Source organism: Macrotis lagotis, chromosome 7, assembly GCF_037893015.1.
Source record: "Macrotis lagotis isolate mMagLag1 chromosome 7, bilby.v1.9.chrom.fasta, whole genome shotgun sequence".
NCBI classification, from domain to species: Eukaryota; Metazoa; Chordata; class Mammalia; order Peramelemorphia; family Peramelidae; genus Macrotis; species Macrotis lagotis.
Window position 1 is genome coordinate 212,886,036 of NC_133664.1, and position 14,120 is coordinate 212,900,155.

The 14,120-nt window shown below is 31.5% G+C and overlaps 1 protein-coding gene across 3 annotated transcripts in view; it reads right to left on the bottom strand.

The window, feature by feature from the left end:
• Window positions 1-3,394: 3,394 nt before the first annotated feature.
• The window catches only part of BICD1 (BICD cargo adaptor 1), a 191,596-nt gene continuing 180,870 nt past the window's right edge, over window positions 3,395-14,120 (bottom strand). The window contains exons 9-10 of one of the 3 annotated variants that reach the window (XM_074194762.1): window positions 13,069-13,144; window positions 3,395-9,424 (exon numbers count right to left, since the gene is read on the bottom strand). In XM_074194762.1, coding sequence (XP_074050863.1) covers window positions 9,337-9,424; window positions 13,069-13,144 — 164 coding nt within the window. In that variant the 3' untranslated portion in view covers window positions 3,395-9,336. Of the gene's footprint in view, window positions 9,425-11,420; window positions 13,155-14,120 lie in introns of those variants that run through there. The other 2 variants (XM_074194763.1, XM_074194764.1) reach the window with 2 other exon arrangements.

Here is a 14,120-nt window from a genome sequence, read left to right on the forward strand (position 1 = left end):
ACTGAAGGTAAGAACTGAAAAAATAGGGACATTAGATTTAGCAATGCCATTAGTAAACTTTGGAAAGAGCAGATTTAATTGTGTGGTAGAGTTAGAAATCACATTTCAGGTGAATGGGATATAAGGAAAAGGAAAATGCAAACTATGGAAAGCTTATCCAAGGAATTTGGCATAGAAAAGAACAAGAGATAAAGGATAATAGTTTGAAGGCCTGATAAAGTCAACTGAAGGCTTTTTAAAGGATAGGGGAGATATTGGCATATTTTTAGCTTTCAGGAAAGGAGTCAGTGGAGGAGAGGTTGAAACCAAGGGAAAGATTATAAGCTCAAAAAAAAAAAAAGAAAGAAAAGGAAGAGGGGTAAGCTGAGAGGCAAGATGATAGAGTGGAGGCAGCAACCCAGTTTAACACTCCAACTTTACCCCACAAATAACCTTAAAATAATGCCTCAAATTGAATTCTGAAGAGTAGAAACAACAAAGTTGGGATTTTTCCCCTAACCTAAGACAATTTAGGAGCTCAACAAGAGAGGTCTGATATCTGAAGCATGCACACAGCAATAGCTACAATAATGGCAAGAGAAGCTTCAAGAATCTCAACATAGAGAAGGAAAGGGGGCCAGACAACTGGTAAGAAAGAGATTATAGGGGAACCTTTGCTGGCACAGGACACAGGGGCTGCTGCTGTCTAGCACCTAATTCTAGGTCACAATTCTGGATCACAAAGTGCCGGGGTCCTGATCACAGAAGAGTGCTAGAGCTTGCAACAATAGTGGAAAAATGGGTTTCCTTGAGTAAAGACCAGAGCACACCTCCATCTGGATCACATCATCTTGAAGCACTGAAAACATTTAGATCCTTGGAATTAGTTCTGAAAGCAACTTGGAAAAAGTCTAAATCTTGGAACTGTACCTCCCTACCTTCATGTGAGCAGAGTTCAACTTTAACATAGAGTTCAAAGTCAAGAAATAGGCTGGAAAAATGAGCAAATAACCCAAAAGAACAACGATTAAAAAGCTACTAGAATAGTAGTACCAATACACTTTCAGAAGAAAATATCATTGTAAAAACAGCTACAACCATAGCCTCAAAGAAAATGTCTTTTAAACAATCAAAAAAAGAGAAAGAAATACAGTGGCTTCTTTGGTGAATCTTGATAAAGATACTCTATCAGCATATTTGATTTGGTTTCTTTTCTTATTAGGCATGCTAATCCTACTTTAACTATGGTTTAAAATTCAATGTGCTATCCTAAAAGGATGAGAAAAGAAAGCAAAGGTGGACAAAGTGACTGTTCTGATGACATACTAGATCATTTCCTTGCTGCCTCTTAAACAAATTGTCAAATTGTAGTTACTGATAGGCAGTTGAAGAAGAAAGACATAAAATTATAAGGGAGCAACAATTTACATTCAATACTAAGGGAATCTATCTTAATAACTTAATAAAATCAGGATGATTGTTTTAAAAATTGTAGACTTGCAAATTTTTTGTATTTATCTTTATTAATAGCTACCAATAAATAAAATGTAAACTAAAATATTCTATGCTACCATTGAACCATTTTGTAATGTTTCAATGAAAAAATTCAACTTTTAACCAACTATTAGGATCTTATTTTGTGGTACATAATTCAAATTTTGGGCAGTGCAAGATCAGCAGCTATTATTATTCCCTAGGACCTTTAACACATGGCATCATCATCCAATATTTATCTGATGTACCTTACCAAATTATTTATCCTATAATGGGCATTGTAATGGCCAAGGGGATTAACTCCCATGGTTCCCTTAGAAACTGAAGATCATTTTAGCAACTAGAAACATTTCCTTGAACTTAAAATTTCCTCTTGCCATATTCTGGTTATGTGCAGGAAAAAAATTCAATTTCAATAAAACTTTATGTAGGAAATTAAGATCTTGATCATGTACTCCCCATAAAATCAATAGTTTTAGAATAGTTAGAATCAGAGGTTTCTGCTTCTCGTCATTAATATTCACTTAAGCCTTTATTCTGTTTCAGTGTTAGGAGAAATAAAAGTCCAACAAGAACTTGGTGATTCAAATCTGTCTGGCTCCTCTTTGACCCCCTATCATAGTCTACTATGGAGCATACTTATTTTTACATATCATTTCCACCAACCCCCCGCCATGGGAATTTCTTAAATGAAAACAGTTGACATCTGTATCTCCTCACTGTCTTACATAGCAGGCACTTAATAAATAAATGTTTGTTGAATTGAAATTCAGGGTGCAAATTTTAGGATTGACATTGGCAAGATATAAAATTGTTTAGAGGACTACATTGAATGGACTAGAAATCAGACAATTTGAGAATCAATTAAAAGAAATGGGAGGCTATAGAGAGGTTAGGAAAACTCTTTACATGGAAGAGGAATAAGATTTATTTTGCATACAGATACATAGCTCTAAAGGCAAAACTTGAAGAGTAATGAATGAAATTTACAGAAACAAAGATTTAGCCTCCATTTGGGATAAAATTTCCTTAAATGTCAAAAATTTCTTAAATTATCCTAAAATGCGAAGAGCTGTTTCAGGAGGTCTTGATTTCCTATTAAAAAATCTTTCAGTGAATGCTGGATAACTAACTCTGGGTAATATTGTAGAAAGGAACAGGTACAGATTAGATTAGACAATGTAAGGTACCCTCCAAATCTGATTCTATTTACTCACCTCAATGAATGTAACTAATAAATAGATGGACATTCCTGTATATTCCTCATCTTTTTGTATCTCCTGTTATACCCTACCATATTCTAGGCACAAGAAACTGGAACTGTTAGGAAGGCATCACAGGATGCTAGTGGAATTTTGAAAAGTAGTACAATTACTCTCTCTTGACAAGAAATTCAAGAAAAATTAGGTCAAAGATCTATTAAATGCCAATGAATCACATGTTTGGCTTGTCTGTAGCCTCTTTCTAACCTCCTGTCTGCCCTATTTTCACATTCAGATGACAATAGCAGCATGACAAAAAGAAAGATTTAGAGTCAGACAATATTAGTTGAAATTTTGCTCTCCCTCTTACTACCTTATTTTGTAGTACATAATGCAAAAATGTCATTGGTCAAATCATTTTACTTCTGTGGGCCTTAATTTCTTCATAAAATGGGAGGAAAGAGAAACTGAACCAGATAATCTAAGCTGTCTTCCAGTTCCAAAATTATGATCTTAAATACCTTATAGTCATTCATATAGTTTTGGTGGAAAATAGCAAAGGTGGAATTATGCAGAAAGCCAGTTATTATTGAATGTCACAGAATGTGAAATGGTTAAAACAGAACATTAAGCTTTTAGTTTAATTAAAGTTCAAATGTTAATAATTACTAAATAAATTACTAAATTGGATTCATATATAATTTTTAACTTGTGTAGAAATTAACCTGAATTTTAAAATTGTGAAGACCAAAAAAAAGAGTTCTCAGGCGAGTTTGCTTAAAGTGATTAAAAAGGTAACACAGATCAAATGAACAAAAGATAACCAGTTTATTTACTTTTGGAAGAGCTATGTGTTACACTGCATTCAACTGGTAACAGAAACAAAGAGGTAAGATTCAATATAATTAACTTTGTTATTTTTCTTAGCTTTAGAGTGGCTTTTCCAACATTTCAATTCAAGAACAACACAACTACAAGCACATATTGTATGAATCCTTCACAAAACATTCATTTAGGATTGTCCACAGTTAAAAGAAATAAAACAAGGAATGATAAATTTGCATGAAAAATATTTTCATTTTAAAAACAAATCCATACACACTTGACAACAAAATTCATTTGACACTTGAGTTTTAAAACAAATTGAAATACAATAAGCTTTTGATATTAGTTGTGAAATCAACTAGTATATGGGATTATTACTACCCAGAAAAATTCCACATTATTTAACTCCGAATGGGCAAAACAACGAATTTTCCATTAAAAGGTAAAGCATGAAAGCAGTAATTTTTACAGGACAGAAACCAAAATTATTATAAATTTCACTAATGTTAATAAGGACAAATAATATCAGAATCCTGAATGGTTCATTGGATATGTATGTAAATAAAAAAACCTAACAGATTATAAAAATGTCATAAAACTAATTTTCAAAAACTCAATAAATTGACTATGCTTAAAATTTGTGATTCAAAGGTATTTATTATTGTGGTTCAAAGGTAATTTATTTCCCCAAAGTTCTGTTTTGTAATCATAACTGGGAACTGAAAGAGGAGGATGATTTTTGCTTTTTTAAAAAAGAACTACCAATAAATAATGGTTCTAGAATCTTCTAGAAGATTGGCCAATTGCTATTTAACACTATCTACCTTTTTTGGTTCTCTGGTGTCAAATGTTTACAAAAAATCATTGCTTTAAAAAAAGGCATAGAGTGGGTTATTAGATTAATTTTTTAATGTTTCCAATAAGGAACAATGGTAGCAGATAATTCTAAAAAATGTTAATTAAAAATCAATGTGTTAGCAGCCAGCAAATAAATATCAAACACACAAAAAGTGATTGGTCCAGCAGTTTATGTAGTCTTCAGTTTTAATAGGTAAATTTTAAATAATTTCACAGTAAATAGGTTTAAAATGAACTGAAGATTAAAGTCATGCATTTCTCTGTATTAAAGGGGAACAAGTACATTCCGAATGGAGAAAGAATCACAGGAGAAATAAGAATTCGAAAGCATTTATATAATGATTATGAGAAAACTTACATGACAAAAAAAATCTCATGCAAACATTTGATAGTGTATAATTTATATGTTCCTGTGTCCTTAGGCTAAGATGGTTTTTTTTAATAGAATATAAATAAGGACAAATTACCAATAGGGAAATATTTTAAAACATTGAATATATTTCTATGTGTAAGAGGGGAAGAAAATCTAGATAAATGGCAGCTATAATGTTTTGGATGTTAATATGATCAGGCTGCAAATGAAAAATATCAGTTGACTTCACCTTTTCAGGTTTTAGTGCCCCAACTTTTTAAAAAAAAGTCCCTTTTGGAAAGCATTTTGTGAAATGAATTCATCATGGACACAAAATGACCATGAACATTTGTTTAAAAAAAAAAGAAACTGAGGACTCTATTGGTCTTCTATAGTAGCAGTGGTTATGCTATCAGCCCTAAGTTAGCAGCTTTCTGAAGAAGTGATTTTTTCCCCTATGTCTTTTCAAACATTTAAACATAGCATTTTAAAGTGTCCTATGTTCATTAACAGTCAAAACATTGCTTTTCCCCAGAAAGTTTCCTTCAAACTGAATCTTACTTCATATTGATAATTAATAAATGTTTGTGGCCATAAAATGTTGTACTATCATATAGTTAAACCACTTAAAAATCCAGAAAAGATCTCACCTGATAAGTCTTTTTGAAAGTCACTGTTTCTTATGTGGTATTATATAATAAATTATAGAACAATTACATAGCCAGAACATGGAAACTGATATTCATACTCTAGAAGATACATTTTCCTTTATTTGTTCTCTTCCTCATACTTTATACTTTTTTTTTGTGCAGCAGGTCATTTGATTCATATGTTTATCAGTGCCCTGATGTAGCCAAGGTTAAATTCATGTTTAGAAATGAGTGACTATTCTAACACACTATTCTATTCACAATCAATCAGCTGCTTACAAGGCTATAGGCTCAAACTACTTTTCTGAAATTAATAGATTTAAAGTTTTTTTAGGGGAATGTTACTATTTAATTTCTAAATATGATTGAGCATATTTGTTTTATTGTTTTCTGATAATCATGTTGGATTTTGCTATTTATTTCAGTATTCAGAACAATTACAAAAAAATAGTATAGAATATTTCTTGAAAGAAACTAATTGTCCTTGTCTGCTTTTCAAAAAGCAAATTCTTGCTAGGTACACTGGAAAATTCTAAGACTGTTAACTTATTTCAAAGATTACTATGTATCTATATGTCCAATCTGAGAATTCAAAATATTTTTTCTTTTGGATTTTCACAGAATTGTGTGTTTATGGAATATTAGAGCTATGATGTTTTAAGGCATATTACCCTGAATTAAAGTACTTCAACCATACCAAACAACTATGTCTCTATTCTAAAGGAGGTTCCACAAACTTCTATAATAATTCATTTGAATATATTTATATGAAGATTATTTCTTTTAGTTAACCTGAACCTCCCAGCTAACTTAAATCTTAATTCTTTCATTTCTTTTGTTCTTAGCGATGAAACAGAAAATTGGGCTTTTTTTGTTTAAAATTCTCTTATTGAAGATTCTTCTCTTCTTCTAGCTTTATTATTCTCAATCTTTTAACCTTTATTGAAAGGCATTTTCTCAATATTGAGTAATCTTAAGTTTTCTCAGCATCCTGAGCAATACTCTTGACTGTGGAGTCTAGAACTAACTCAACTGCAAGAGTCTGTAGGTCAGTAAGTAAACAATTATTTGATTTTTTTCTAGCTTCATCTACTCCTATTAATGGACACTACTATTGTGCTTCCCTAAAACAACAACAATAACAACAAATAACAGCAACAAAGCAGCTATAGCATCTTTAGCTATTGCAATCTCTAAATCGTTTCTATTTTTAGTTGGTTAATTCTTTTTAATTTTTTTATTTTTTGTGGCTGTGGGTTATTTTTATTTTCCAAATCTGTTTCCTACTCCTGTCTTTACTGAAGCTCAGACTGTTTGTAACTTATCTTATAATTTTAAAGCTTATTTTCAGTTCTGATGCTGGCTCTTTCTAGGTTGTTATTCATTTGGACAAGTCATGCAAAATTCCTGGGTCTGTACCATCAGCTATAAAAGAGGAGCAGTACTAGATGATGCTTAAGATCTTATGATTTTATGAATACCAACTGCTTTTGTGTAGAGACATAGATATTCATTTCTAAGTTTTCACATTCTAGCACTTTTTAGCTACAGTATGTATCTCGTAAATACTTCAAAGTAAACTTTATTTTTCTTTTGGCAATTCAAAACAGAAACTTTTAATAACAAACATATGCTGTAGAATTAAGAGATAATACTTTTGTCTGAATTACAGGAAAGAAATGTTCTTTGTATTTTCAACTGATTTTTCACAGGATCATAAATCCAGTCCAGGTATCCAGATATTCAGCAGAGATCTAGATATGCAACACTTGACACATATTCACATGGAATTTTAGAACAGTACTTCCCACTTTATTTTCAGTACCATAGTGTATGAATAATGGGGAAAACTAGGAAGGTGATCTGGAGTCCTTTTTAAAGGCAAATCTTTCCTCAGGCACGAGAGTGTTTATTTAAAAAATTAAGTAGCATCTATGTCCATCCCAGGTACAATAGCACAATTATGCTTCAATTAAAAAAAATGTTGACTGACACTGTTGATACATGGTACCAGGTGGCCATAGTCAAATAAGAAAAGAAAAATGTTTAGAAACAGTTTGGAAATGTGTTGAGAAACACAGCAAAAAGTTGTGTTGCAGTGGTCACACTTTGGTGAAGATTTGTTTTCTGATTTGTTTTCTGAACCTAAACCTTAACGTTTGTTTGGAAGCAGAATTGCACCATTTGGGAAGTGGCTGCTGCCTCATAATTGGCATGTTAAAGGTGCACATTTCTAAAAAAAATTTATTTTATGCCTTACAATTTAAAAAATCACTGAACTTGATTGATATTCCTTAAAGTCCTGAAGGATTGTTATTTGACCTCTGTTATCAATGACCCTCTACTATCCATTAGGCCAAAGGTGGGAGACTCTTGACCTGCTTCTGGCACATACTAGAAGTGTGCACATGGATTGTCACCTTATCTCTCTAAGCATGATTTTTCCATGTGTAAAATGAGAAAGTTGGATTAGATGATCTCAAAGATACCTTCCATCTCTAAATCCATGATCAAATGAAAAATGTGGACTATTTTAGTGGCATTTTAGAGAATTCATGGATATTGTCACATGAAAATCTCAAACTTTTTTTTCTAAATAAATTAAGGCCACCTGACAAAGAGCAAGGAATTAGAGCTAAGAGCAATTAATGGGTAACAATAAGTGAATAAGGAACCTAAAATTATTAGACCCTAAAGATCAATTAGCTATTTTCCTGTCAGGTTATTGTACAAAATAAAATCAACTATCTTTGAGTTCTCATGTAAATTTACTGCTTTAAATTATGTCCTAGGAAGCTTTCTAAAAGAATCTTTCACTCAGCTAGGAACACTGGACTGTTCACAAGATAATCTATGTATCATAGGCACCTGAATATTTGTCATTAGCTGACAATGCACTAAGGTTTAATATTTGTTTTTGGCAAGGAGGTTTTGTGGGAAAAAACGATTACCTTTGTCATATTAACTTTACCCCAATCTTTCAACCTGACCTAAGTGAACTAATTTTTTAAAAGATGCCTTTACACATGTATATCTTTTGTCATCTGTACTTATAATCTATTCACAGGTAAAGACATACTGGGACCTTGAATTTTAGAGAAAAAAAGAAAATGAAATGAATACATGATTTTACTTCAAATTATCTAGCATTCCTTTATGAGTTACCACATTAAAATGGAGTAGCACCAATTCATCTATTTGTCTGAATTCCTAAAAAAAATAAGCATGTAATGAAACACTTGAATAAAAGTAAATGATAATAATTAAGATCTTTCTTATATTTTCAGTGGAGAATTATTTTAATATCAGAAGCTAATAAATAACTAATTAGAAAATAAGTGCATGAACACAATCAGTGCAAATACAAAGTTAACTCGAACATTCCAATGAACCACATTTCTTATTTTGTGCAATAAAAATGGCCAAATTCAGGCCAATTTTAAATAATTAAAATCAAACTTAGGTTAGCTAATTTTTGCCTCCTTAAACATAAATAAATTAAATACACTCTTTGTACAACTGGTATACATTTTACTAACACAAATCGTGGTGCAAATAAAATAAAAATAAATAAATAGCATTGATTGAGAAAAATATCTTAATTAGAATTCTGTGGCTGAATGAAGATAGGATTTTGTGATTTTTCTAGAATTTATTTTATACTGGCTTAAGTACCTCTGATTTTGGAGACAGATAAAACCGAGCAGCTGAAAACTGATCTTTTTTTTTTAAGTTTGTATCACTGAGCATTCTTTATTTAAATTTGTATGCAGACAAACCATCAAGTATCCTATCAGACTGGCCTCTGTGCTTGTGGTATACTTCTCAACCTTCTCTCGATTTCCAGTAGTGTAGAAATAAATCAAGTATTATCCATGTTACCAACTAGGAAGAAACATCTGCTGGATTCTGGGAAGTAGCCTGCATAATGGTCATACAAATTCCATTCCATTTTTTGATCTTTTGAAGATGAAGACTAGGGATAAGGAGGCTGAGAGAGACAGTTGAGAGGGGCACACTGAGAGCTGGAATGTGGCTGCTCTTCTGGGAGAATGACATTAGGACTGAAATTGGAACACAAAACAGAACAGAAGAGCAATAAGAAATATGTACAATATAGAAGGCAAAATGGCTCATCATGCTATAAAGAAATACATTTAATATATAAATCTCATTATTTAAATTTTATGATTAGGGATGTACATAATTTTCTGTAATAGCCACAGAAATTTTGCTTAGGATTCTTGTTGTCGAGTCACTTTTCAATCAAATCCAACTCATCATGAGTCCATTCAGGGTGGAATCTACTTAAATATAAAGGAATGCCCAGAAAAACTGGGTTCCTGGAGAGATTCCTAAAAAAGGAAGCAATGTGTGCACAATAAAAAGTTAACTCTCTCCTCATCTCATCTTCTTCCTTATTTATTTACTTACTTTTATTTATTTGGGGGGGGGGTATCGCAAGGCAGTAGAGTTAGGTGACTTGCCCAAGGCCACACAGCTAGGTAATTATTAAGTGTCTGAGTCTGGATTTGAACTCAGGTCCTCCTGACTCCAAGGCTGGTGCTCTATCCACTGTACCACCTAGCTGCTTCTAAATAATTTACATATTAATAACTAGCAGTACTAAGGAAGTTCTTGAAAGGAATCATTTCTCTTATGGATCCAAAGACATCTGAATAATTCATTTGATTATTAAAAAATAACCTGGTTTGAAGATAGGTCTGTTATAAGTCTTTTTCACTTAAGAGAATAGCCTCTACCCTGTTTAGACTAGTAGTGTGAACATCACAAAAGTATTTAAAAACAACTTCTTTTTTTGATACCTATAGCAATCTGCCAAGCAATCACCAATATGAGAGCTATACCAAATTTGTTTATGGGATATCTGTAGGAAGAAAACTCTATAGATATGCAAGAAATATTGTTATATTGTTATAGTACTAAGAAAGAAATTGAGCTATGACAATATGAAAATCTTGAGAAGAAATGGAATTATAGACTTATACTTTTATTAGTCAGACTATATCTGAAAAGAGAAATGTTTTCTCAAACTCTTCTCCACCTATTTAAAATGAGTCTTTTTAAATTAATATTTTGTTTTCCAATTGTATACAATAGTAGTTTCTACCTATCATTTTTATAAGGTTTTGAATTTTACAATTTTCCCCCACCCTCACTTCCTTCTCTCCAACCCCCAAAGAAGGCAGTCTGATAATCTTAACATTGTTTCCAAGGTATACATTGAATGAAATTGAATGTGAAACAGTCTTTTAAAAAAAACAGTCTAAAGGTTTATTTCAGAGAGAAAAAGTAATTAAGGGAGATACCATACAAATATTTTTTGCATTAGAGTTTAAGCTCTTTGAGAGCAGGACTTTATTTGTATCCTTAGCACTTAGCATAATGACTAGTAGTTGCTTTTTAAAAGCTGGTTGGCATACTGATAGATGAGGATCTTCACAACCTTTCGATTCATTATCTGAAGTAAAACTATGTGTGTGTGTGTGTGTGGGGGAAGAGTGGTTTTATAGGAGTAATTCAATTCTTTCTGGTTTTCTAATCAAAAGGTAAATTACCCATGGTCATATATAGTACAAGAGGCAGACTTAAACCCAGGTCTTGTCAGATTCTTAAGAATGGTTTTCTATCCATCATGTTACTTTCAGCTTGTGGGAAATCTTTTCTTAACTTAAGATCTCACTGAGATTGACTACTTCAAAAAATTTATGTTGCAGGAAAAAAGCACAATGTTTCTAACTAAACACCTACATGAAAGATAGGATCTCTCTTTCCAGAAGTACTAGAATCTGGGGTGGAGGGCAAATCATGCTGCTGTACACACTATAAACTGTAGATGAAACTTCTGAACAACAATAATAAAATGACATTATTATGTAATTGTTATTTATTTATTTTTAAAAATGAGTTCCACTTTTAAAGATTTTTGAATTATGTAATAAAACTTAAATTTAGTAAAATAAATCATATAATAAAAATATAATTTGAGTTATTTCATAAAATGTTATTTATTAAAAATTAGTTCAATTTATCCTTTTTTATTTTAAAGCATCTAGTTTTGTTTCATCTCTAATGAAATTATCAGATCTGATAATCTGAGTTATTTTGACTTTTTATTAAGGCTATGAGTGGTAGGTTCAGGTACTGTTCTGAAGGAGCACTGAGCTGCTGTCCTTTCAAAAAAATCAATTTCTTTAATAAAATAAATCAATACATTAAATTTTATTTTAATATTGATAAAGAGTTTAGGGAGAATAGTATTCTCATAAAAATTTTTCTGGTTAACTGGGTACAAAATGATTTCCTAAAATGATAGTTTCAATAAAAATAATAGAATAACTTGTGATACATAATTTTCTCTATTCAAATCAATGGAAAATTCATAATCTGGTATATGTACTTCATTCTTATCAAATCAAAATTATATGTAATTCCAAGATGAACTATTGGTTTGAAAGACTGAAAATGGGTCATCACAAGCTACAAATATATATAGAATTGAATACTTGAATTTAAGAAAATTGCATTATACAACTTACCTCTGTCAGATAACAGATTGAGATTCAAATATGGTAGGAAAACATGAGAAAATATTTGTTTAAATTTAGTTTTATTTGTTTCCCCTTACCCCATCCCTAATTCTAGCTGTTCTTGACTGTTTCCCAAATACTTTTTTGAATGAGTTTCATTTTTCTGTTTTGATTCAGAAGAATTTAGCTATGGAATAATCCACAGACAAATAACATAGGCACAATAGATTAATTTTCTATGCCTTAAATTCCTATAGTGTTTTCTTCCAAAGTTGAATAACAGTCAGAACTTTGACCCTATAGGTTGGAGATATGAGGTTTTTTGGAGACAGTTCTTACCAGCTCTGGAGAGCTGATTGTTAAATTTTTAATGAGATCATTTACACCCCAGAAATTGGCAAATGCTGAATACAAATCAGGGTTTGTTTTTTTGTTTTTTTGATCATCTAGACTTAAGAAAGTTATAGGGAAATATTATTAATTTAGATTAAACTTAAAAGTATGTCACCAGTATATTCTCTCTATCCTTACTCCCAAAGCTGGTTGTTAAAACATTGACTAGCATGTCCCTGGCTGAAACTTTATCAACATTACTTACAAGTTAATAATAAAGTCTCAGGTTAAATGTTAGTATCTAGATGTACTGTTATATCAATTTTCAGCTCTTATGGATAAGAAGAGAAGAATTCAAACTAGAAGTAAAACATTTAAAGAACTGTCTCAAAAGACACTCTGTATATCATTCTTTGCTTTCATAGGAAGTATGTTCCTAACAGAAAAATAAAGAATGTGTTAATATCTATAGCACTGATATTTGTGTAGATGAAGAAAATAAAGATTCAGTATAGGATGTAATACAAAAGCTAATGTGGGATCATGTAACCTGATGAAATAAAAATGGTTTTCTATGGTACCTGGTCAAGTGTTATTCTGCCACCTAGTGGCTACAGTTATTCTGCAGTTCTCAAATTCCTTTGTAATCGTCATTCTTCCTCTCTAGATTGTGTTTCCCGCAATTAGTGTTTACCCAACCCTTGTTTGAATAAATATTGTAGGAAAATGCAATCAAATATGGAAGGTAACTTTATGTTTATGATTAAGTGGAGTATGGATCTGAGAAAAAACTAAAGGAATAAGAAAACATATCTAAACATTACCTGACAGTCTGGCAGTCTTGCCTCCTGGCTAGTTGTGAGCATTGTGGCGATATGGAGGCAGCAGGCTGCTGACAATCTATAAGAAACTGATAAATTAGACATATATACAAAGAGATGACAGAGCAAGGTGTTAGTAACAGAATTAAATAGTAAGCAGCTGATGAGATTTAGTGAGGAATAAATATGTGCTTGAGTCTTAATCTGATAGCAATCTTTATCCTTTTTTGTTTTGATATTTCCAATGAAAACAGCTAATTTATAATTAAAAATATAGCTAAAACATTTGATGGTTTTGGAATTTAAATTTTTTAATATTGACTAATACCGAACCTTTACCTCCCTAATGTTTAATAGCAATATTTATTAGCAAGCTAGTACTCAGAAGTTCCTTGAAATATTAATTTTAAAAGGGTCTTAACTTTTTTAATACAATAAAGAATCAATTTAATCACTTCACTTATTCCTAAAATCATATTATTTATAAATCTATTATTTGCTAAAAACTTGTATGTTAATCAAAATAACAAAATCCTCATAGGCTCCAGAACTGGAAGGACACTTGTGATCATCTAGTCCAAACAATTTTATTTATAGATGAGGCATCTGAAACACAGAGTCTCAATGACTTGTGAAATGTCCAGAGATATAAAGCAACAGAGCAAGGATTGAACTCAGATCCTGATTCCATGTCTGGTGAGCTTTCCTCCACTTACACTATCAGTGAATGGCTTTGAGAAAGAGGTTAAAAGTATCAAAAGAGGCTAGTAATGTGAATAATATGGAATGGCCATTATAATACTTGGCTGTGAAATACAACATAAAAAGTATTCTTTACTGCCATTCAAAGAATTTTGACCTTGACTGTCTTATTTTAATACATGGACTGTTTTCTTCTTCCTACTAGAGTTGACTCCTCAAGAACCAGAATTGTATTTGATTTGTTTTTGTATCACTCTCAGAATATTTTGAAACTATTTGTTCTATAAATGTCTATTAAATTTGAATTCACTGAACAAAATGAAATTTAATTGCCCCAGTTTATTCAGACAGAT